The following is a 26,451-nucleotide window of genomic DNA, read 5'->3' as shown; positions in this document are numbered from 1 at the left end:
TTACTACTGCATTGGATGAAAATTATAATTAAAAAATGAATATATACAGTGTGTATGGAGTGCTATGAAATGAAAGTTGTTATTATTCTTCCATTGCCACATCATGTTGCAAACCAGTGCGCAGTAATTTTAAAATTGAGGCAGGGAGATATTTGTATTGTCAATGACTGCAGTAGGATGAAGAAAAGGCTAAAATGCAGTGTCAGACTCAAAATTTCCTTCATGGGCAAACAGGAAACGATCTTACATCCTTAAAAAGATCAGAAATCAACTTTTTTATCTCAGACACTTCCCAAGATCAGGAACATATATTAAATCTATTCCTTCATCTTTGATTGTTGTATGCTGAACCTAAAAAGACAGCCTGAAATGCGAGAGCTTCAGAAGAACCAACCCTTACAGTACCGTATGGGCTCACAGAGGGCTGTCCTGCAAATATGCCCCCAAAGGTCCACAGGTGGGCTGCCTGCACTATTCCAAGTCTTGTTCATAGGCAAAACCCAAGAACACCTTATTAAGTCAAGATTTTTTTTTTGTTAGTATAATTCAAATCTTAAGAGTCCAATTATTATAACTCCAGAATTGTTACTGAAAAATAATAATATTGTTAGAATACTTCTATACAGAAAAAGGGTCAATAATAGTGATATACCAGTTTGAACAGTTATTCACATATTGAGTTTCTATCTCTTTTCCTGATGCTCATTCTTGCATTGCTCTTTTGCATCCCAAGGCTTGTAGTTTCTGTTTGTGCTGGAGTGTTAAAGGTGAACAGGCAGCATCAGGAGTCCCTTCAGCAGGACCAACAGGATCTTCATGTAAATGCTTTCTCTCCCTCACTTTAGAATCCATTTGGAGTAATTTCTGTATTTGCTAATACACATTTACACCTCTGCTCTATCATCATCAATTTGCAGCTCCACAGTTCCTCCGAATATTCCATACATGGTGCCTTCTATGTATGTGATATACTATTGTTTTCTTCTCTTTGTTACCTCTAAAAGCCAGGTTTGTCAGATCTAGTTCTGCACTTTTTTAGCTGACTGTTCGTGATTATAGCCATGGGGTCTCCAGTGCCAAGCCTGTGTGCCATCTCTTACCATTCCCTGCTTGTATTCCTCCATGCCACATCCTACACCTCCAGTTTTCAAAGCCTCTGTTACCGTACCAGGCCTGCATTTCTCTATACTACTTCACGATTTTAGAGTCATAAATATCTCATCCTCTGCATAGAATAACTGCTTCTTACTGCTATGTACATAAAACTATGGTCATACAATAAAAAGATAAAGGCAAAATTAGCCACAGACACCCGGTCTTTTAGAGAAATTGCTGTTACAGCTAAACCAAGCAAAACAAAGCTGCTGTCAGGTCAAGAAAAGTTCAAAGAGAGCAAGTTTGGCAAGCATCTGTTCCAAGTCCTTGCTAATTCAGCACAATCCTGTGGCTCATTATCAAAAATGGCAATACTGCATTTCAAGTCCACATCATAGTGGTTACAGTGATCACCTACTTTTCACAGTTCCATTCTGATGTAGAAAGAAATACAAAATTCTTAACACTCTGCCTCTCTATTTACCAAGTGCTTACACTGCTCTCATATTTCTGGCCACAGACTGCTTTTCATTCTCAATCAACAAAACTGGTGAATAATTTAAAGAACATTTATGAAATAATCAATGTTAATCAGCCAGTAGGTGGAGCACACAGCTTGTGCTTATGTTGAAAATAAAGTATTCACGGAAAGAAGAATAGATTGGGAATAGATTGGAAACAGACTGGAAACAGACACAGATTTCCTTCCCCAGTTTCAACAGACAGATTAGCTATTGCTGAACCAAGACAACCAGCTGTAAGGTTTATTTTACAATGCACATAGACAATTGCATTTCCAGAATGAACCGGCTACCTGCAGACAGTAACATCACAGTAAAATGGGAAACACATTTTGCACTGAGCAGTAACAGCACAAAATCTATAGTTCCCAGCAAAAGTGACAGCTGGTATTTAGAAAGCAGCATGTTATAGAAACATAAAATACGATATCCTATTCATTTGCATTAAGTACGTGCTTTGTCACTAGCTCTTATTTCCAGAATACTGTTATTTAAACAAAATATCTGCCAGTTACTGCCCCAGAGAATATTTGATTCTTAATCTGATCTTGAAATTGCAACTTTATGTATCAGTGAGACAATAAAGAAATTACTTTCTTGAAACTCGGGCAACTTGTAAAAACTGCAGGCTAGGGTATTTTGCTATGTCAAAGTACTGGTGTTAACAAAATTAAGGAGCTTGGTCAGTACAAGAGATGCAAAGAAACAGATTACATCAGGGGGATTGAAAAGGATCTGAAATTTAGGTTACTGAGACTTTTATTTCCAAACGTATCCTTGTTCTTTCTGAGCAAATGATGATTTTGTGTTTTTACTACTAAACCGATTAACTGTGTACAGCTTGTAGAAGTTGACTATTTTTAATGCTGAGGATGCTGCATTTTAGAAGTATTGACAACAAATCAACAGTAGACCATCAGGGAAAAAAATCATTACCAGTACATATAGAAAAAGTTGAAAACAGAAGACCTCAATCTGCTAGAATCTTTTGGTACAGCCTTGTTTAAAGGAGGCCTGCTAGTGGTTCCTGAAGAAAAATCACAAAGAAAAACCCACAGAAAAATTTTCCTCTACAAAGCAACATAAGAGAATTAACCTAAATGACACAAGATTAAACAGAGAGCAGAAACTCTTCTGTATCGTCACTAGTGCTCCATCCTAAAGGGAATTAACTGCTTTTACTTTTTTAGTAGAAAATTTATAAATTTAAGGTTGACACTAAATTTGGTTAAGCTTGATCAACTTCATAAAATTCTATAAAGAAATGACAGTCCTGCAGATGAGAAGAGGGCAGTAGATATTTTCTATTTGGAGTTTACTAAGGCTGTTGGTACAGTGTCCTCTATGATCCTCATAAATGAGATGCTGCTGAGAGGCTGAATAAGCAGTGAAGTGGAATGTAAACGTCCTGAATGGCCAGGCCCAGAGGGTGGTGATTAGTGACACAAAGTCCTAATGGAGGCCAGTACATAGTGGTGAACTCTAGAAGTCACTACTGGGCCAAATCCTCTTTAACACCTTCATTCAACATAGAAATATAGAATCATTTGGGTTAGAAAAGACCTCTGGGATCATCAACTCCAAAAACAAGCCCAGCACAGCCAAGTCCACTACCAAACCACATCTTGAAGTATACTACATGCAACCACTCCAATGGGCAGCTTTTTCCAATGCTTGACAACCATCTTCATGAAAAAAAATTTCATAGTATCCAATCTAAACCTCCCCTCATGCAGTTTGAGGCCATTTCCTCTCATGCTGTAAAACTTGTTACTTGAGAGAAAGGACCAACCTTGCTGCAAAGGTCAGTGGTATCCTGAACTGCACTACGCAAAGCCTAGCAAGCACACAGAGGAAAGGGATCCTTCCCCTCTGCTCAGCACTAGGCAGGCCACAGCTGAAGGACTGTGTCCAGCTCTGGGCTCCTCAGTACAAGACACATCTGGACAGTCTGGAGACAGTTCAATGAAAGGCCACAGAGATGATGAAGGAACTGGACAATCTCTCTAGGAGGAAAGGCTGAAAGATCTGGGACTGTTCAGCCTGGAGAAGAGAAGGCTCAAAGGAATCTTCTTAATGTCTATAAATACCTGGAAGGAAGGTGCAAAGAGGAGACAGCCAGGCTGTCTTCAGTGATGCCTGCTGACAGGACCAAACAGAAACACAGAAGTTTCCTTTAGAATATCAGGAAACACTTTTTTTGGTAAGGATGACAGCATTGACACAGATTGCCCTGAGAGGTTGTGGAGGATTGTCCTTCCTGAGTAGAGGTGTTCAAACAGATCAAGAGGTCCCATCCTAACTCAACCATTCTATGCGAAGGTTAGAGGTCTGTCACACCTCACAGTGCACTCATTCTTACACTCCACACAAAATATGCAAAAGATACAAATTTTCTTTTGAAATCATACACTAGCAGTGCCAAGAACACTCCTGACATACACCTGTAAGCCCTGGCAGGGAGAATTTTGGGTGCTGCCAGGTGAGAATGTGGAGTTTAAGAACGTCATGCTACTCTTGAGAAACCATCATCACATCTAACACCTTCACATGTATAAGAAAGCTAATGGAACTTGGATCATATAGACTTGAGACACAACCTGAGGGTTGATTAATCAATTCATACCTGCATAAATCCCAGGAAAAAAATATGTAGATTCAAAGAACTTTATTTTCAAATTACTTTCCTGCACATATACAGGATTTTTAATTATCTATGTCACAGCTTGTAACATTGTATGCATTTTCCACCTTTCTAACATTAACTAACTCACTCCTTTTCAGTTATTAGGAGAACACTTGTTACCACAGACTCCATTTGAATTGCTTATTGTGCTAATAATTATGCCATTCTCAATTATCACAAATTGAAATTACTTTGTTTTACGAATACCATACCTAAATTTTTAAGTGACTCACCTGAGTAACTTGGATTTATACTGTGTTTCCTAAGGCTGCAATGAAATACATATGGAAATGTATTTATGTATCCACAAGTATTACTTTAACTACACCAGTCTGTCAAAAATATGCAGGCTGTCTGGTACTTGCTTTTACATTAAAGTATAATATTTCAAGACCAGTAATACAATAAACAGTGTTCATCTGAGATGTGTAGCATTGCAGTGGTTCTGTTCCAGAAAAATAAATTAGGTATTTAATTTTTCACTGAGACTTAGTTTATTATCTGCAAAGTTTGTGGGTCGCACTCTGTCTTTAATTACTCACAGTTGATTTTATCTCCTCTTCCATTTCTTTTTATTTCAAAGGGTAAGTTGACAGCACATACTGTCAGGCTAAAATGGCAATATAAACAATAAATACCACCTCTCTTCTGAGTTATGAACATATGCAATAAGTGAACATTGTACAACAGAAGTCATCAAATAAGGGAACTGCGGGGCACAAGCATTAGTGAGTTAACAAGAGGCAGAGGAAGCTGGTCTGAGGCTGGGGGCTTGCAAGGAGGAACCCATCTGCCTCTCCAGTACACACAGCTGAGCTCCCTGTATGTGTGAGCACCACCTCAGTCCTAGGGGAAAAACCTCTATTCCCACTGAACTACTCACAGCACTTCACTGAGACATTTCAGTGCATAATTTACTCAATCCATTTGCCACAGTATATTTCATGGCTTTGCATTCTCATGTATGCAGAAGACAGATTATGCAAAGCTCTGTTTAAAATGTACAAAATAAGTTTATTATAAGTATTATCCTGTACAAGAAAAATGTTGCTTTGTGTTTATTGGGAAATGGGAGCACAAAGCCTTGGCATGAAGGGGAAGCTGAGCAGCTGTTATGCCATGCAGACAAAAAAGCACACACTTCAGAAAGCAACAACTGCCTTCTGCTGGCCCACTCTGTACAGCTGAGTGCATTTTTCATACATGCATTGAAGCTAATAAAACCCAGAACACTAGAAATGCAGATCAGAGCCACAAGATGAAAGTACTACTTACCTTTAGTTTATATGAGATGTAACTACAGTGAGTTTTCAAAAATTAGTGAGCAAATCTGAATATTGGTCGTTTTATTTTATTTGTCCTATAGCAAGAAACTGGATTGCTGAAACTTTTCAGCTTAAATTCCTCTAGGCCAAAGCAGTGAGCTATTTATCAAAATGAACATGAGAATAGTAGAGATATATTGATCTGTCTCAAGGTTATGACTCCTTTTGCTTTGGTTTTCTCTTTTTTTTTACAATCCTCCATTAAAGGAACCCTAGTTACTTGCCTTCTTCTTCTGTTTGTCTCCATCAAATATTTCATTGCCTTGCTTCGATGCATTTTTTGATCCTCTTTCAATGCCCGACGTTCTTCTTGTAAATCCTGCTCAAAATGAAATATCAAATCTCCACCCCTAAGACTGTGTTAAGGACAATAGAAACTGTATGGAACAGCTCATTAAAAGATAAAACAGCCTGTGTGATTGACCTTATATAAAGTAGGTCCCATAATTGTATGTTTACAGTCATAACTAACTTTATGCTCATCTAGAAAAAAAAAAAATTGCACTTTACTTTTAAAAAGCATTTTAGGAGAGGCTTTACACTCATCTTTCATTGTACCACCAGCTGAAAAATCCCACCTTTATTATATTCATTTGAAGGGACATTTTGTGTAGTTACCTAAACCTGTAACATAAGGATGCAGATATGAGAAGGAAAATTTTAAATAGTAAACATCCCCTCATACACACACTCCCACACCCTAAAGGATTAGTTGTTTTCACTGAAATTGATTAACATCACTAAATAAAAGCTCTCCAGAGAGCCAGGTCAGTCCTGCATCATGCCAGTAATTATTTACGTAGTAAATAATCTTAAGAGTTTGCGTCAGTAGTTCTTACTACTAAGATTCAAAAAACAAGAACCCCCAAGTTAGGATGGAAAACCCTATTCCTAGTGGCATAATCTCCCAGAAAAGGGAAAACAAGAGAACTCCGAAGCTGCTGGAGCAGTCAACTTTCCCACGGCAGTTTCAAACCCGCAACGTGCAAGTCCCAATTTGAAGACGCCCCTGAGGCGGCCCCTGACCGCGGGGCAGGGCGGGGGCTGCGACACCGGCCCCGGCCCCGCCGCCGCCCGCCGGGCCGCACGCAGGCTCGGCCGGCCCGGGAAACGCCGCAGCAAGGATACGCAGGGACGCTCTGCCCGCCCGCGCGGTCCTGCGGGGCCCCGGGCGGGACCTGCCCCCGCGCCGCCCCGCCGGCCGTGCCGCCGAGCTCCGTGCCGCCGAGCTCCGTGCCGCCGAGCTCCGTGCCGCCGAGCTCCGTGCCGCCGAGCTCCATGCAGCGCCGGCCCCGCCGCGCCGCTCCGCGCGTCTCCGCGCCGCGTAGCAACCGGCGGCGCCGCTTCCTTCGCAACGGGGCGGGGCCGCGGCGGGAGCAGCGGCGCGGCGGAGCGCGCTCGGCGGCTCCGCGTTCGCCGCCTGCGGGGCCGGCGGCCGGGAGCCGCCGCGCCCGGCGGTCCTCGTGGGGCTGAGCTCACTTTCGTGTCAAACCGTGACACGCCGCCAGGGTGGGAGCCGCGCGGGGGAGCCGCTCCTCGCTGTCCCGTCCCGGCGGGAGAGCGTGCGGACACCCTGCCAGGGACGGTGCTCGGCTCTCGCTGCGCTTTCCACCCTCTGCAGCCGCGGCATGACCTCTAAAAGCCGCGAGCACACGGGGTCCGGGCGAGCTCGTGGGCAAACTGCGCCCGGCCCCGTGTGCGGGCTTTGCAGAGCTCTGCGGTGCGGGTGCCTCTTAGGCTTCTTGAAGACCTGGAGATAACACCATAAACTTTTTTTTTCTTTTTAAACACAGGATGCAGAAATAACAGCAATAACCACCACCAAAGATGTTTTGTGCATCAGTTGATGCACAAAATGATGACTATTATATAAAAAATATTTACAAGTCTATGAATACAGCTACATAAAGAACAAAAAAAAAAAAAAAACCAAAAACAAAACAAAACAAAAAAAAACCCACAAAAAAAAAAAAAAAAACGAAAAAACCCTCCAGTTTGTTCTAATGACTACAAAACCTTTTTTTTTCCCCTTTTATTTTATATTTTTTTTTAAGCAAAGCAGGGTGTTGTCTTGGGATATTGCCCTGCCTTGGATGAGCTGTCAGCAACAGGCTAAATGCCTTGGTGATTTCCTGGGGAGACATTTCTTGGCTGATGTATTTGAGCTTAAACCAATTCTTCCTTTTTCTTTTTTTTTTTTTTTTTTTTTTTTTTTTTTTTTCCCAGTGTACAGCTGTTCTATGTCTTTGACTAGGAAGGTAAAAAAAATAGTACTCCGCATTTGTAAAATACTTTTCTCCACAGACCCCTCCCTCATATTTGTAGCACAGTTTGGGAAGTGGGTGTTGCTGTTACCATTTTACGGTCAAGACCAGTGGTGGGCAGGTTGCCAAATGTGTTTAATATTTATAGTATCCCAGTTACTGCCATTTAGAAGATCACCCTAAAATGGAAGTCTTTCAACTATGCTTCAGAAAATCAACCCAAATTTCACCATTTCTTTGCCCCATCTGTTCTTTTTTGTTGCAGAAGGGGGAAAAGTGGTTGTCAATTTACCACTGTGGGCTTTTCAACCCCCACACACATTTAAAATCCCAGTTTACCTGATAAAATGCACTGTTTCTTTTAGGATGCAGTAGAAGGCTTTATCAGGATGGAGAACTGAGTCACCCAATCAGAACTGAGACAGAGCTGGGAAATGACAGAATTTGGGCCCGTGTCACATCACTTCAACCTACGAGATTGAAGGTCATGGTCAACTCATGCCACTGACAGATTTTGAGCTTCCTTAGATTTGCTGAAAATTTTCATGTAATACAGCACAACTTGCAGCTTCACCTTAAGATACCTATTGAGATTCAGAAATTCCTCAGTGTTTATATATATTTCTATCTTGTTTACTTTTTTATTAAGTCTTCATAGTCCTTCTTTGTGGTTATTGGATAATTTCTCTTCATGAGTAACCTCACATTTTTCAGACTGTGGGACAAGAAGGTGACAAGCTGAGTGCCATGTAATTCAGAAGTGTATGATTATTCTGGGGCAGCAGGAAACCTGATCTTAAGTAGTTACAGAATGGAAGGTCCTGCTCTGACAGCTGGTTTGAAAGAAGTTTCATAAATTTTACTTTGGGCTGGACACTGATATTCCAGTGAAGGATAAGATCAGCTTTTAAAACTTTGTGGGATGTATTCTGAATTTATTACAAGTCTTATTTGAAGGCTGGAGCATAGCTGTGCTGCTGCAGAAATGCATTTTTCTTTCCTTCTTATTCCAGTGGAGGATTAATCTGCTGATGCTCCATAGTTTTTCTTCAAGCTGTGTAGGCAACTGCATGGGAGAAGATAATGTTCTGACTATTTTAACTATCCCTGCCTGAAATTTGTCACTCTGCCTATTGATGTACATAGAAAGAGGAAGAAATCTGTTAGTTTGCCCTTAATGTGATATATAGAGAGCCATGGAAATCTTTTCACATTTTTCCTTAGACTGAACTAATGATCACAACCTGCATCTTCTGGAGAGAGCATCAAGTGATGCACTAATTAAACCCTAGTAATTCTCATATTGGAAAACTATTATGTACCATGTGGTACTTTAGAAAAAAAAATAATTTTGGGAAATACAGAAGAGCCAAAGTTGTTCAGAATTTCACAGGCATTTCAATATACTCCTCTTAGTTACAGGTTCTTAGTGCCATTAAGGTATTAATTTTCAAAGAAAACATTGGATTAAAAAGTGTATTAATTCCCACTCCCAACAAATATTGGTTGCTCCCAACTAGTCTTAGTAGCAAAAACTATTTCCAGTGTATTCCAGCTTTAGATAGAGGTGGAGATTAATCACATTATCAAGCCAAATTTGGAACATTTTCTTCCAGTGTAACATGCAGGTTAACACTGTATTTTAAAGATCCTTTAGACAGTGTATTTCCCAGTGGTACATTGGAAGCTGAGGTTTCATTTATTCAGCCAGATCACAAACAATTTAAATTCTCTAATGTGTCTAAATTCTCTAAGTATGTTTGACCTTTGTGAACTTTTTTTTCCTCTTAGACTGTCAGATCCAGTTTTAAGATACAAAAGTAGTGGAATTGAATGAAATCTGTAAGTGCCCCATAGTTTTAATTAAGCTTCTGTGGACTACATTTAATTTTCTTCTTTTTCATGCCATTCTCTTGTACTTTGACTTTTTTCAGAGATAAAAATCATTGTGCTGAATGACAGACTCAGTACCTGTGTTACAATGGGTGGGCTACCGGTGAAACCAACATACTGCTGTTATTCTCCTGGTAAAAGATTTTCTATGCAATACGAAGTATTAATTTAAAATAATGTTTATTCAGTTCTCTATTTTGAAATTACTTTGATGACATATTCCAAAACTGCCTCCACATCCTGTTCTAGTGCACTATCACCACAGCAGTACAGACTCTTTCATTTTAATGATAAAAAAACTTGGTAAAAATCTGAAAACATCAAGTGATACCAGTTTTTCTTTCAAGCAACCCAGAACACTCATGCCAAATATACAAAAATGCTCAAGAATAGCATATAAGAAAATCTGTCAGAGTTTATGACAATGAAAATATATGTTTGATGTGTCATGTAGAGGTGATAAGCTGTAATTTTCCTTCAGGATTCAAGTAGTAATATATAAAATCTACTGTGCAATTGAAATGTGGTTTATTAAATCCAGGCAGTAAAGGAGTGATGTGTTGGCTGCCCTTTGTGCTGTAGACATTCCCAAATAGTTAGATCAGGCCTTCATAGTGTACAATTCTTTCCACAGAAATTTGAAACCCATCAAAACATTTGCATTTCTTCAAGTAAAAGATGAACCACCACTTTAGGGTAACTTCATTTATTTGTCTTAATATTTTTTTGTTCAGTTTAGGAGAGACTGTGATAAATAATGGCGAACCTTGTTCACCTAAGGTAAGATTTTCTATTACTTTGTTCAGATAAGATAATGAATGTAACTGAATGATTTCTCAGAAAAGTGGCAGATGTTTTAAAAATATGGATTGCCTTATTCAAGACTGATATGGAAATACAGAAGAATCAGGTATTTTCAGATAGAGAAAAGAAAGTACATTGAAATTGCAGGAATTCAGTATATTAGAACATTTTTGAGTCCTGTATGACAGCTCAGTGGTTATGTCATATTTTTAATCTCATATGCATGACTTTAAATGCAGAGTAACTATTGGTTTTGGCAGAGTTAGTTTTTGCTTGAATTGCTGAGAACAGATTTAATTGCTTATTTCATGTTGGCTTTTGTTAAAGATAAATATTGATTAAAAATATTTGCTTAACAGTGTTTAATTGAACATCTGGTGAGTAGCTGTGATAGCCCTGAAACAAGCCATACTTTCAAGTGTTCTATTTATAAGTTTCTAGAGATCTTTTTATAACTCTTGCATAATTTTTCCTTCTTTATTTTGTGCTTATTTCAAAATTAAAGAAACTTATTCTTTTACTTCTCTGTCATTCTCCTGGCACAAAATGCAATTATACTAGTAATTTATAAACCTTTTATTGTAAAATTTCTTTGTATAACAGTTTTCTGTAATTTTTACTTTCACTTTTTAAGAACAAAAATCAGGGGAAAAATCCTTGTTCAGTGCTGGCTGGTGTAGTACCAATTGCAGAAAGAAAACTGGAGCAGAAAAGAACAACTGATGAAGATGTATTCAAGTCTAAATAACTTTTGTTTTTCATTAAAATCTTGACATTTCTAAAGCATCCTGTTTACATTTGGAAACACAATGTATGAACATACTACAAATTATTTGCTGAGATGATGATATCATCAAACAAAGACTCATGAAAATATGTTGCTTAGTCTTTTGACAATTACACATATTTTGGGAATTACTTTTAGTAATTTCTTTAAGTGATGATTCAGAGGCATTCCCATATTTTATGTCATATGGCACCATGGAAGAAAAATTATTAAATATGAAAATAAAATTTTAAAATAACAGGAATAGGTGGAACTACTTTTACTAATGCTATATTGTTATTGTTTCAGATAATTGTGTGCCTATGCATACTGTCCCTTTATTATTTCCCCTATAAGAACATTGAAATATTTTTTTACTGCTGAATTGGTCTGCAAATCTTCTCGTGATTGCTTGTGTGCATAAGTTAAAAAGTTATGCAATTACTTCCTTGATCAATGTCTAAATAATGAACTTAAGGATTTTCAAGAGTAAAAGTACTTTGCTAATATGAGGTAAATCCAAAAGCCTGCTCATTTCCAGTGAAAATAAGTTCATTAGCATTTGAGTTGTCCATTGGGTGTGGTAATTCCTAAAATGCAGAATTTGCAAGTTCTTGCCTCCCACTTACAGTGCTTACAAATAGAATACCTCACCAAAATGGTGGTGGTGGTTTTTTAATTTATTCAGGTTATTCTTTACCTCTGACACTACTTTTTTTTTTTTTTTTTTGAGAGGTATGGCTAAGCAGAGAACATCTAATCAGTTTTGGTCTCAGCTCTGTCAATTATTGCTTGATAAAGCTTTTAAAAAACATGTTTTGAAGGAAGTTCTGTGAAGCAGTATACTCCATTTTGACAGACTGAGCTATCTTATTCGTGCTTTATATTCAATTTATCTCCCCCTCCATTATTTGGTACAACAGGACACAAGGAATGTTGGACCTGTGGAGGAACCACTCCAGGCAGAAGAGAAAAATAAATCTGCAGATATTTCAAAACAAAAAGAACAATGCCTTGTACCATGTGATGCTCAAGCTAAAATTTTACGAGGGGACAAACATTACATGTGCAGTATGTATTCATGAAGAATACTTTTAGTGATGAGCTGTGCAGTGCTATGCTATGCAATCCTCTCCTCTGCTATGCTATGCTGTGCAATTTTGTTTTTAATCTTAAGCACATGTGACAGCCTTGTGACCCTGCTGCCAAAACTGTGTGTTGTCCAGAAAATCTGGGGTACCCTTTTTTAGGGATGCAGCTGGTGTGAGACATTGGTGAAGACAGGCAGATCCAAGCAGCCACACAACCCACCTACAGCTGTTGCCCTCTGAATGTCAGCATCTCTCTCAAGCAGAGAGGAAGAGGAGGATGTCTGTTCCTCATTAAACGTCATAGCTGGATGTGGGGGTGTGAGTGGGATTTAATTAATTAGTTAGTTACATGGGAGTAAATGTGTACTTACTTTTATGGAGGCTTACAAAGGACATTCTCTATGCACTAGCTTGATAAACTTACAGCAAATTATACAATCAGCCTCTGAAAATAATTGTGCAAATTCTTGGTTTTCACATATGATTTAAAAATATATATTATTAATTATATGCCATTATGATGATCATTAAGATTTTTAGCATCAGAGCAAAAACCAGGAGTAGTACCATGAATGAGCAAATGTAAGGTGACAAGAAACCTTATATAGATCTGCCCTTTATCATATGCATTTATATTTCTGTGATATCCATTAATGAGTTGTCCAGTTTACCCAAGGATAAGATTAATTTCTTCTCCAAAACATGAGAAGAACCATCACTTCTTAAGATATCTGTACTGCAATCAGAAAGTATGAAGTTTTTAGCACCTTTGGCTTTAATCTGTGGTCTCTGTATTACTTTCATTTCACTTTTAGGTGCTGTAAGGTAAAACACCTTCAGTATTCACTTAGATGTCATAAATAAATATGCTGTTATTTAGTCAAGAATATTTCTGGATTTATGAAAACAAAGTGGATGAACATATTTCTTTTGAAGGAAATTTGCAGAACTCACTTGCTGAATATGCCAGAAGTACAAAAAAACTGGTAAGAGACATGATGGATGATCAACAGTCTTCGCTAGATTACCTTTCTAATCAGGTACTTTTTTCCTTTATTATAAAGATTTGTATTTGTTATTTTTTACAGCAGGTGTTATCTTTCTGAGGAAAAATAGGGGTCATTAAACCATTGAATTGTCATTAATTCACCAGAATTAGAGTGTCTTATCACCAGTCCTTGTAGCTGTGGTAGAGTGTGGCTTCCATTTCTGTGAGGAGTGGTAAGCACCCCATTTCACACCTTAGTGTCATACATTGCAGTAGGGAAAGTGGAGGACCATTCCTTCACATTGGTACAAATTACTACACATCACAAAACTTAACTTCACATTATGTTTACTAGGAGTCAGAAAAATCTTTAAAATGTAAAATTTCTCATTGCAAACTAATTAAAGATCTTTTATTTGAATTTGCAGGTAAATGAACTTATGAACAAACTTCTTCTTTTGAACACCGTAATTCTGAGAAAACATCTGGATCCACTTCCTTATAAAGCAGTTCAATCTCATGGTAAGTATTTTTCAGATGTAGTCTTGACACCTTCCCTTTTCATCTTTGTATCTTGCAAAGGAGCTAATTAAAGCAAAGGTAAGCAATTGTACATTGACACTTATCCTGTGTTAGTGACATATAAACTCTACAAACTTAATAAACTGTTTAAAAGTGTTATCATAAATACTGCTTTAAATCATTTGCAATTGAGAACTCTGGGCATCCCATTTAGCATGCTGATTTTTATGTAAAACACCAAGTATGATTTTTAGCTAGTAAGTGATCTGAGGCTGTTAAATAGTACATTCTTTTGCAATGAAATATGGTGTGCTCTGCATCTGCAGTATCCTTCTTCAAATGGAATATTTTTCATATGTACTTTAAGATGGAAAGGCCTTTACAAGTATAAATATCTGTAGAAAAAAGACTTATTTTCTCAGATAATATGTCTTTTTCACAGTACAGGTGTTATAAATAAAATGAAAAAAATCTGTAAATTTACTCAGATACATAATCTTTAATTTCATGTAGGTATGTATCATATCTATTAAGATTAGAAAGAACTGCATCAATACAGTGTTATTTGTAATAACTTAGAAGTAGGATGGTGTTTAGAGAATTTTAATTCGCAAGATAAATTCATGACAAAGCATGATTTTAATGTTTTCATGAGAAGAAAATTATATTTTAAATAATTCATGCCACCAAAAAAGTAATTTTCCTATATTAATCTGTTTTTTTAAAAAATATTTTGCTCATGAACTTCCTTGAGTACCTTTTTTCTGTAGGTTTGGACTGCACTCATATTAAAGATACTGTTGGTTCAGTTTCAAAAACTCCAAGTGGTCTGTACATTATCCATCCAGAAGGATCAAATTATCCTTTTGAGGTAATGCATTTATTATTATAGTCATAATTTGATTGAGAATATACATTTTGTATATTTTTAATAGACTTAAAATGTTTTCCATTCATCCTCAACAGATGAATAAAAAATGTATTGAATCATATGCACATGAGTGCTTTTACTATAATTTTGACAAGTTTTGTATTTTCTACAAAGAAATTTAATCTCTGTCATAAGAACCCATTGTCATTGTTTTCATATGCAGTGAAAAATACCAGAAGAAAACCCAAGGTGTTTTCCAGCACCTCTTGGATATGGAGATAAGCTGTTCTTTTCTCTTTTAGAGATGGAAAACTGAAGAGCGAGTGACTGATCCATTTGTCTTTTAAGATGGGACTTTTAGATTTTGAGTGATTCTGCTGTGTAATATTGCCTTGTCTTGTGATGGGACTCTGCTGATGCAGATTCATCCAGGTGTAGGTGCAGATGTGCCTTGGTTTGAGGAGTAGAAACCTTGTCTGAGTATCATTATAATCCAGTCTTGAGGCACAGAGGCATCTAAAATTGTGGTTTTCCTATCCAGTTTGCAGGATTTATATTCCTAAAACAAGGATATATATCCCTAAAATAAACTGCAGCAAACATGCTTCTTATCACTGCCTATGCTTTATGTAATTGCTCCAATTAATAGTGCTCATATAGAAGAAGGGAAATTTGAGTTAATTTCCTCAGACTCAGAATATTAAGATCCTTGCAAACGCAAGGAATATTTTTTAATGTTTTTATTTCTATTTCATGTTGATCTATTTAGAGAAGGCCTTATGCATAGTGGAAATGTAGATATGGCATTTTCAAACCTTCAACTTTGCCATACAGGTTGAAGTCATTATTTTTTGAAGAAAAAACAAGGAATTTCAGCCAAATAATAACTAGCAAAGTTTAATATCTAACTTTATAGTGTTCCTTTATGTGTAACAAAGGAAGGATGAATCTCTTTATTTCTGGCCAAGTGGAGCCCTTCAAAATGCTAGAAAAAGGAGCTTAAACTGGTTAAGAAAAGGTTTCAGAATTATGCTGGCATCCCAAAAGAAAAAAATGAACTTGATTCTACAACCTTTGATATAAAACCCTGTCATTCTCTCCATAAAATTCAGTGAGCTCAGGAAACTTATCTGTAATTCATCATTAAGTCCCTTCCACGTAAAAGAAAAGCAAAGACATTGCAGTGTTCACAGAACAACCATATTTTTAGTATGAAGAAATGCTACCATAGGAAAAAATGCATCTATTTCAGAATTTCTTCTGGATTTAAGGTGATTCCAGAAATACAAAAGAAAAATCATAGCAATTTGATTAAAAGAACAAGGTAACAATAAATATTGAGAAGAATGTTAGCAATCATGAGTGTCTCATTACTTGTCTGGTAAATGTTGCACAGAACTTGAAAGACAGTGCCAAAAAGCTCTCAGAGAAAAAATTTCTAAAATATGTGTTCCATAAAGAATGTTATTTTATGGAAAACTATTTAATGTGAATTCTTTCATGTGCTGAAGCATAAAAGGAGTACAAGAGAAATGATAGACAAAAATATCAAGACATTAGTATATAAACAAGAAATTATAAAGCATCTTTTGGAGGCTAATAGCTGAGTTCTAAATGTCCTGCAGACCAGCAAAATAAGAAAAACTACAGAGGCAGAAAATCATAGTAAGAAACTAGAAAACAGGAAACAAACCGAACATGAAACAATTTGTTTCAATGAGGACCTTTGCAGCAATAAGATGATTTTTTATGCAATGGAACCTAAATGAAAATATGTTTAGAATAATATGCATAAAGAGATCAATGAAATAAAAACTATTTAGAAAATGTGATCCTATTCTTATTTTTCATGTTTGATACATCATGTTTCCAAAAGTAAGTATAGATTTTGATGCTTAACTTGGGCTAATTGAACTCCAGATTCCAGGAGCAATAAGAATACCTAGCTTTAGTGATAGTGGCAGGTTTCTATCATCACTGAAAGTTACTCTCAAATAGGCTTTCTCCTGAGCATTTATTCATGAAGTGATTAAAATCAATTTTACTTTTGGAAAGATGAACCATGACCAATTTCTGATACATTTTTCAGTCAATAAATTTAGATCAATGATATTTCTCAGGTGGATCAGACAATCTAAACAGTTCCTTAGAATATACCTCTCATACACACTGCGGGTGGAAAGGGAAGAAATATCCAGTAGAAGTGTCCTCCTCATTTAATTTAGGTCGTACCTGGTACAATCATGCCCTTCATACCTTTCATGATATCAGATAGAGCAAACAGTAAAGCAGATTAACTATTATAAAGCTTTACAATTGCAACATTTTCATAAAGCATTAAGAAAACTACACAGCTATAACTGTATTTTTCTGTATCTATCTAATATTTTTATTTAGCTTGTGTATGTATTGGGGCTTTATCTAACTGGCTGATGACCTTTCATGTAGAATCATATCTGTTCCTTCTGTGAATTATCAACACTCACACTGATTTATGTTGGACTGAAGGTTGATGTTGTGACCAAGTGGGCTCCTCTTCATAGTATTTCTGAGTCATAGTCAGAGGAGTAGCCAAGCATGCAATTGTCTTCTCAAGACAGTGAATGAGGCAATAGGATTATTTTTGATGAGGTTTAGGTATTTTCCTCTAAATATTAATTTTGGAATCTCCTGTATTTCTTTTTATTCCAGTCCTGTCCTCCTTGGGTAACTGAAATAAGCATGTGATTCTCCAGGGAATAAAGGTCACAATTTTTTTTCATGCACAATACTCTTAGTATGATTAATTTAGTGTTTGTTTTGCAAGAATTGCCTGAAGTATCTTACTTGATGGTCCAGGATCCCTCAGGCTGTATTAGATCAAATTGCAGCTCTGTTGCTTTCTTGTCATTCATTGAGAAGACATTGTTAAATCACAGAGGCTCTGACTACGATGTTGGTGTTTTCCTGCTAAGGAGCAAGTCTGGTTTCCTGAAAAATATGGCTGCTACAGGCCATGGAAGTGCAACATATAATGCTCAGTCTGCCACAATTTTTTTTTGAGGGTTAAACTGACTTACATCTAGTTTCCACTTTAATCAGCTGGCTAAGACTGCAAATATCTCTCTGAAACATGTTTAATTTTGTACATTTCCTATAATGTCAAAACAATTTCTTACTTTACTCCATCACTTGTGCATTGGATTAGTGTTACCATAGCCAACATTACATTCTGAACTTACTTATGTTACCACAAGAAGCTTACTGGCTCACTATCCATAAGCATTTTCCAGGTTAATTCTCCTCATGTTAGTCACCTTTGGAGACAAAAATGAGTCCATTTTCAAACACTAATTATGGATACTATCCCTTAGAACTACATTGAATATGTTATGTAGTACAGTGTATAACTCTGCAATATGATCTTTCTAAATTAGATTCCCAGACTTTACAATCCCAGTTTGAACTGATCAAGATTTGGCACTGTGGATATACTTAGGAAAGACAATTACAAATCTTAAGTTAGATGGGCTGAGGAGAAAACATGCCACACAATGTGATATTCCAAAGCAGAGCAGATGGCAGGTGGACCACTGCCATTTGACATACTGCTGGGCACAAATTTTAGCAAAGACTCATAAAGACTCATAAATTTGAGAGTTGATCTTATGCATTCAGTGGTTTCAGGCAGTTATATGTTCACATTGGGACTTCCCTGGATTGGGGCCACTTCTTATGTAGAGGTTTTTGCTGCTGCAAATTATTGTTATATGCTGGGTTATTGCTATCACTGTTTTCCATTTCCTCACCCTTATTAAAGGCTCTAAATTTCCCAGGCACCATAAACACAGTATTCTCTGGAAGAAGGCATGGTGGTGACAGAGAACATATAAGCAGTTGTGTCTATTTTGCTTTGCTGAAATAAAAGTTTTTCAGTGTTGCTACCTGTATGGATGATATGTTGCAAGTTGACATGACATTGCAAGTTGCTTCTCTTTCATGCTATAAATGTTACAGTGACATTTATCAAAGCGTATTTATTGTATCTGTTATGAGCAGACTCTTACAGCAGTTTCTACTGGTTGAAGAAATATCCAAATCAAACAGTTCAACAAAAACATATAAGAAAGTACTGCAGCTTAATTTTTTTTCCTTAGAGATTTTTTAAAAGATATTTGAAAATTATGTCACTTAGCAAAACTCTGAATAGTCCACCTTTATTTAATTAGATTGTGTTTTTCATAAAAGCTGCTTCAAGAATGCTTAATCATATCTATATCTATTTTAGGTTTTATGTGACATGGATTTTCGAGGAGGTGGATGGACTGTGGTTCAGAAAAGAACTGATGGAATTGTTCCGTTTCAGAGAACATGGTCTGAATATCTGGATGGATTTGGTGACCTTACTGGTATTAATTTTAAATACTCTAAAATGCTTTTATGTGAGCTACGTTCCACTAAATTGAATGGTAGTTTTAGCAGAATGAAGTTCTTGTTTCTTAAAAATCTTATTTTTACTTAAGGATTTTCTCATCACATCTGTTGTGTGATCTTCTCAATAATGACTATTGCCCCACTAGAGTCTTTAGCTATTGCAGTCTTGCAAGAGTGTTTAAAATATTATATTTTCTGCTTGAAATAATAGATTGTATTTCCTCTCTTTTCAGATTTAAAGAAAAAGCGCCTTTGTTGGTTTGAATCACTTTTGCAAAATATTTCCTTAGAGCAGAGTGAAATCAATAATATTTCACCATAGGGATGCAAAGTTATTAACAATGGAAATGTTTTAGTAGCTTATACAAACACAACTGAGATATTAATTTTTTATTGCCACCTATAATCCCATAAATCTAAACCCATTTGCTTTTTCAGATGTTTATCTGAAATTGCAATGGAAGCACACAGCTTTTCTGTACAAAGAAGTGCAGCTCATGTGAGGCTGCAAGTGTGATTTATGGAGGCAGCAAATCTTGACAACAGGACTTAAGTTTTGAGAATAGGGTTTGCATGTTTTTTGCATTTCATAGAGTGCTAACATTTATAATTTCTCAGTATTGCCCTTAGGAGTGCTACTGAGTTCTGTTCATGTAAGTGGATCTTTAGCACGTCCAGTTTTTGTGGTCTTCTAAGATATATTACAGATGAATATTTGAAATCTATCATCTGGACAATTTTATAAAATATATCACAGAATAAAAAAGGATGATGCGCACATGGGTTTTCTTAGGGATTTCCTAAGGAAATAGGAAGATTACTCTGTTCCTTCATTAGTCTTTCAAAGGAATATAAGCATATCATGCAACTGTAATTACATTTGGTTCAGGAAGGAAAGTTAAAAAACAGGAACAATCACTTTTTCTTTTACAGTTTCCATTTCTAGACTACATATTATATTTCTCTTCAAGGAGAATTTTGGCTTGGACTGAGGAAGATTTTTGACATCGTAAATCAAAAGGCCACTCATTTCAGTCTTTATGTGGATTTGGAATCAGAAAATGACAAGCATGCCTATGCATCATATGATGGATTTTGGATAGAGGATGAAGCATGTTATTTTAAGATCCATTTGGGGCATTATTCAGGAAATGCTGGTAAGAACTTCCTTCTTTGAAGTGTTTAAAGGTAGTTGTTCCTTTTCTTAATATGAAAAAAATTAATCCAAAATAATAATAATTATCTTCAAAAATTTTATTTCTAATATGTTTTTCTCTGGTATATAATGAACATTTATGCAGATATTTTTTTAATTAGATGCATCATTAATTAAATTAATTATATATATTGTTACAGTTATGCCTGTAATAAAAAAAATGGAATGGGTTATATAAAAAATAAATAAGGGATTTTGTGGGTGTTAGTGTTTATTTACCTAATGTACAATTATTTAGATGCCCATTATTTCATAACAGATGTTATTGGTAGTCTTCTTGATGAATGCTTTGGATAATTCCGAAGTGCCCAGATAGTCATGTACAAAAGATAGAGGAAGCAACTGAGTGGAACAAAGCTGGCCTACAGTGTATAATAGTTGCTGGGTAATGCATAAATACAAATTAATTCCAGACCTCCCTTAATACAATAAATATACTCAATGTGCAAAGACTTGCATTAAGCATTGCATCATGTCTTACTGCTTTTTTCCATGTTATGCAAGAATGGTCTTTACTATCAATTAAATAGTTACTTTCTAAAGGTGTTGGTGCTCTGCTCTGTATTTGTGAAAAATACTATTTCTTCAGTAAGTTCTTTAGTAAGACAACAGAGACAATAATAACTGACCTTTTTGTGTTTTAACAATTCCATCTTGTGTCATGACTCACTCTGGGGCTTTGGGCATGTTACTGGAAAATCTGAAGTTTCAACCCTTTTTGTTTACTTTTCTCCTTTCTTCGTCTGTCTTTGAGAACAGAAGCCTTTACCTTCATAGCCAGCATGCATTGCTAAAAGCAACAAAAATACAGACATTTCATTGAATTTCAACTTCTTACATATTTCTAAGGATTTAATTATTTTCTTTCCTGCATCTTCAGCTTTTGCAGCTCATTAGCTGGTGCTCTTGAAGCACTTTTAAAGAATTCTACTTTTCTAATAAATACAGAGGAAAAGTTTGCACAGTGTGCATCAAGTAAGAAACATTTCTCTGTAAATAACATTCTTATTGTTCTGTTTTATCTCTTGTACTTAGGTGATGCATTTAGAGGATATAGAAGAGAAGATAACCAAAATTCCATGCCTTTCAGCACTTTTGATGCTGATAATGATGGATGCAGGCCAATGTGCACTATTAAAGGACAGCCAGTAAAGAGCTGTAGTAACTTCAGTGATAACACCGGATGGTGGTTCAACAAGTGTGGCCTTGCCAATCTTAATGGTGTTCATCGCTACACAGGTAGATTCCTTGCAACTGGCATTCACTGGGATACATGGACAATGAACAAAAAACCAGTCAAAATTAAATCCGTTTCAATGAAAATTCGGAGAACCAATTATCCGTATTTCCATTAACATATGAAAATAGAAATATATCTCTCTTTGCAATTATGTGAAATAATGTATCACTGCAATCATAAGTAACTTTCATCTTGACTTGGACAGTTCAGTCTTAAAACTTTATTAGACATTTCTATAATACAGTTACTAAATTTTATTATGAAATGTCAGCATTTATAGTGCTCCAGCTTGAGGAAGAAGATCCTAAGAACTGGGTTTTCAGGAAAAGGATTAAGCTGAGTGTTTGTCAGCTTTTATTCAACTGCTTCTTGAAAAATTTCAGAACCAGCAGAAAAAAATATAAAAAGAAGTGTAATGCTGACTTTTGAATGTGCTCTTTCTATGCTCTCTACATATCTAAATTGGCAAGAAGTTTTAGCAAATTTATTTAAAAAAAAACATGTACCTGCCATTTTCATTGTAAAATTTTGGAAAACTACTACATCTTAAGTTAAATTTCCAGCATCAGCTTTTATTTCTATATTCCTTATCAAGCAAGATAACAATTGTTTCAATGTATAAATAAGGTTTTGTATACCATAATGGCCTGATTTTTATACAAGTAATGTTGATAGTGACATTCAAGAACTATGACCAATTTTGTATTTAATTTTCATAGTCAGTGTATTTCATAATCCAGTTTTGACTCTACCATTGCCTATTTCACAATTGACTAAAAATTCAAACTTTTTTTCAAAGAAAATGTATAGCTTTTCATATAACCTGTGCCGTTTTAATTTTTGGATATATGGGCCTGATCTTATGTTTTTCATTCTTAATGGCTGTCACTTCATGAATGATCATGTGGAAATAAATAAAACCAACTTAAAACTAAGTTTTAAAACTAAGGATTGTGAATTTTTTTAATTTCTGTCAGTAAAAATAGAAAAAGATCAATAAAAATGTGAATATTGTCAGTACAGTGTTTCTTGAACCCAGCATCACATCTGTAGCAGCTAGGCATGGTATTTCTCATCTTTGCTTCAGTTTCAGCAGACCAGCTCTGTAATATCATGTGGAATGAAAATAGTTTAAAATTCCATTAATTTCCTCTTTGCTGTTTTTCATTTTAACCAAGCATAAATACACTGAGCAAAGACCATCATCAAATCAGAACCACCACAATTTAGGACTTATTCACAAAGATTTATGTAGCCATAGGAAGAAAGGAAGCTTTTCATTGGGTATGTTACAAGGTTAAGGGGGAGAAAAGATTCTTCCTTTCTTGTCTATTTGACTGGCCTTTAACAGTTGGAAGTAAATTTGCTAAAAGCAGGAGGTTTCCTCTCTGTTAGAGAGAAATTGAAGAGTGTCCTTATGGGGAGGCTAACAGGAGATGCACGGTAGGATGTAGCTTGAGGAAAAACACCACAGGCCTTGTAGTGAAATGTGGATGAAAAATTAAATTCTACAATTCTAATAAAGATTTGCAGGGAATGGGTATGTACAGCATTGTGGACACATGTTGGGACTCATTGCCCTTTAATGGACATGCGTACCTCTGAGAACTGTCGATCCTTTTTTATTACTTTTACTAATTTTTATATGCATAGAATTTTACAATAGGTTAATGCATATTTATTTTGCTGATTTTATATTATATTTACAGCTAGTTACACTTGTACTCAGTTTTTGTTAGAAAGTACAGAAAGAATTCCTGGGTTACTTTCCCCTGTCTGTTTTAAGGTCTGAGGAGTCTTAATTTCTTTTTTTTTTAGTGTGGAAATTTGCATTTTTTTTTCTTTAGCTGGGGTAGTTTTGCTAGGGCTGCTGTTAACTAGACTAAACAGCATATTAAGTAAGCTTAAAGTGGCACATTTCATCTAAATTTAAATGGATTTTTACTTTGTTAAATTTGTCTCAGTAGAGGCATGGTAAGAAAGGGTATAGGTCCTGCTCTTGGGGGAGACTGAATTCTCTGAGCACAGTGGGGGTTTGTTTTTGTCAGACACTGGAGTCTTTGAAATTAAAGGTGAAGAGATTGTCTAGTACACCTTCTTCAGCCTGCCCTCACACCAGCCTTAAAGGTAGATGCTTAAATGAAAGCTTCTGCACTAAGATTAACAAGCACTGGAGCTTAGAAAGGGTATTAACTCTGGCTGCAAGTCTGTCAGTGGGTAAATTTCATGGAAATATAATGGCTTTAATGAAACTTTGATGGTGTGGCCTCTGTTCTGATAACCAGATCTGAGCCTGTGAGCAGGAGTCTAAGTGGGTACTTTGGAAGTATATAGCTATATTCTACTGACACCCTGAGGCTGCTTTCGGCTTAAGTAGAATTACTGCTTAAAATTGAAGGTAGTAAATGAAGATTGCAGACTTGTGCTGGCAAAAATTACCACATTTAATTATGAGGTTTAATCTCTCCTTTGTCAGCATTGGCTAAATTAGCTGGCAGCAACAAATCTTAAAGGAGATGGACCTGAAAAGATAATTAAAGAATCATTCTTGCAAATATACATTGTTCTAAAATGTAGAGTATGCCTAGAAAATCAGAGTGCTAGAGATTAGTTGGCAGCTTCTTGCATGTCTTAAATACAGCAATGAAAAGAGACCATTTTCCATGTGATTGATGGCTATTTTCTTCAAAGTTTCATTCCATTTCCTCCCTAGTAACAAAAAAACCCCCAAACAAACAAACAAACAAAAAAACCCAAACAAACAAACAAAAAAAAAAAGGAAAACAATTTTTTTTTGTTAAACACAGAATTTTCAAGGACATTAAACTGTTTGCAGGGACCTCTGTTTCATATTTGCAGCTGATGGTTCCCAACTGTCATAAGATAGCATAAGATTTGTGTGGCCATTTTTCAGACTGGTAATCAGTTGTTTATTTCCCAAACAGTCTTCTTTCAACTATAATATAAGGAAACATGTAGGGCATAGCATATTAAGAGGAACCAATTGAGTGTTTCAAATAAAGAATACCTTGGTTTAACTGCACTTAATATCTACTCCAGGAATGATACTTTAAACTATGAGAAGTTGCCATTAAAAGACACACAATCTCTGACACTACAAAACTGCACTTCTTTTGTTTTCTTTTTCCAATAGTATGCCTTCAGTTTGTAAATCTCAGTTTGGTGAACTCAAATTGTTTAGTTATTTGATCATTCTGGTCACAAGAAACCTTTCTGGTAACTTTAATTTTGTTTCGCAAGTCTCCCTCTGAAGTATGCCCTGTATTGTCCCATTGGCAAACTAGAAGTCTGCAGAGACAATCCCTTGGCACGGAAGAATTGCCTTGTGGAATTTCTGTCGGTATGGCTGTATAGAGAATTTAATTTATTTACAGAAGGGGTACTGGAGACCTGCACAGACAGTTTCAGGCTGGGTATTGATCTGCCAGGTGTTCTGATCTATAAACAGAGGATGCACATCATTTAGCAGCTCGTTGTAAAATGAGTTAAAATTGAGGAAAGAAAAGTATCTATGGCTTTCAGTGGGCACAAATTTTGCTGACATATGTTCTATATTCATTAACCAGAAGCTAGGTTGTTACTTTACAACATGTTCTAATGAATATTTTTTATACAGAACAGAGCAAATGATACTGTACTGTTCAGAATTGTACAAAGATATAATACAAATATAGAAGGGAATGGTCCTTTAATTACAGAAAGCTTTTTTGCTCCATCATTTCAATTTTTAGCTGTGTGTGTCTGTCTGTGTGTGTAGAAATCACACATGAGCAGACAAATACGGGTATGTATTTCCAGTGTAATTCTCAGTGAGACAGAAGGCTGCTGATACTCGTATCAAAGGGGCTCACAGGCATATGTTTTCCATGTGTTAGCCTCCATTCTTCAGCTTTTCTCCAGCCTCATCTGATCTGACAGGTTTGGGTTTTGTGCTCGTGTCAGGCTGTGCTCGGCGGGGGCTCGCAGCCGAGGCTGTCCAGCGCAGCTTCCGACCGGCGGGGCAGCGCCAGGGGGCGCCAGAGCGCCGGGAGCGCCGCCTCGCTCCTTCCTTTCCTTTCCTTTCCTTTCCTTTCCTTTCCTTTCCTTTCCTTTCCTTTCCTTTCCTTTCCTTTCCTTTCCTTTCCTTTCCTTTCCTTTCCTTTCCTTTCCTTTCCTTTCCTTTCCTTTCCTTTCCTTTCCTTTCCTTTCCTTTCCTTTCCTTTCCTTTCCTTTCCTTTCCTTTCCTTCCCTTCCCTTCCCTTCCCTTCCCTTCCCCTTCCCCTTCCCCTTCCCCTTCCCCTTCCCCTTCCCCTTCCCCTTCCCCTTCCCCTTCCCCTTCCCCTTCCCCTTCCCCTTCCCCTTCCCCTTCCCCTTCCCCTTCCCCTTCCCCTTCCCCTTCCCCTTCCCCTTCCCCTTCCCCTTCCCCTTCCCCTTCCCCTTCCCCTTCCCCTTCCCCTTCCCCTTCCCCTTCCCCTTCCCCTTCCCCTTCCCCTTCCCCTTCCCCTTCCCCTTCCCCTTCCCCTTCCCCTTCCCCTTCCCCTTCCCCTTCCCCTTCCCCTTCCCCTTCCCCTTCCCCTTCCCCTTCCCCTTCCCCTTCCCCTTCCCCTTCCCCTTCCCCTTCCCCTTCCCCTTCCCCTTCCCCTTCCCCTTCCCCTTCCCCTTCCCCTTCCCCTTTCCCTTTCCCTTTCCCTTTCCCTTTCCCTTTCCCCTTTCTTTTTTTGAGTGTATTTTGCCTACAGTGATGTCAATATTATCT

At 36.9% G+C, this 26,451-nt stretch overlaps 2 protein-coding genes across 2 annotated transcripts in view; one reads left to right on the top strand and one right to left on the bottom strand.

Moving 5' to 3' along the window:
• CEP126 (centrosomal protein 126) overlaps positions 1-6,946 on the bottom strand; it is a 36,772-nt gene extending 29,826 nt beyond the window's left edge. The window contains exons 1-2 of the mRNA XM_021529389.3: positions 6,756-6,946; positions 5,852-5,977 (exon numbers count right to left, since the gene is read on the bottom strand). Of these exons, the coding sequence (XP_021385064.3) occupies positions 5,852-5,977; positions 6,756-6,907 (278 nt within the window). The 5' untranslated portion in view covers positions 6,908-6,946. The remainder of the gene's footprint in view (positions 1-5,851; positions 5,978-6,755) is intronic.
• A 3,406-nt stretch (positions 6,947-10,352) lies between these two features.
• Positions 10,353-21,958, top strand: ANGPTL5 (angiopoietin like 5). The gene is made up of 8 exons (XM_021529401.3): positions 10,353-10,564; positions 12,278-12,425; positions 13,382-13,485; positions 13,862-13,955; positions 14,726-14,826; positions 19,094-19,214; positions 20,211-20,396; positions 21,491-21,958. The coding sequence occupies exons 1-8, from the start codon at positions 10,463-10,465 to the stop codon at positions 21,808-21,810; spliced, it is 1,176 nt and encodes a 391-aa protein (XP_021385076.3). The 5' UTR covers positions 10,353-10,462; the 3' UTR covers positions 21,811-21,958.
• The last annotated feature ends 4,493 nt before the right edge of the window (positions 21,959-26,451 follow it).

Source organism: Lonchura striata, chromosome 1, assembly GCF_050655825.1.
Source record: "Lonchura striata isolate lonStrDom1 chromosome 1, ASM5065582v1, whole genome shotgun sequence".
Lineage (NCBI taxonomy): Eukaryota > Metazoa > Chordata > Aves > Passeriformes > Estrildidae > Lonchura > Lonchura striata.
This window is presented reverse-complemented; position numbering and strand designations above follow the sequence as displayed.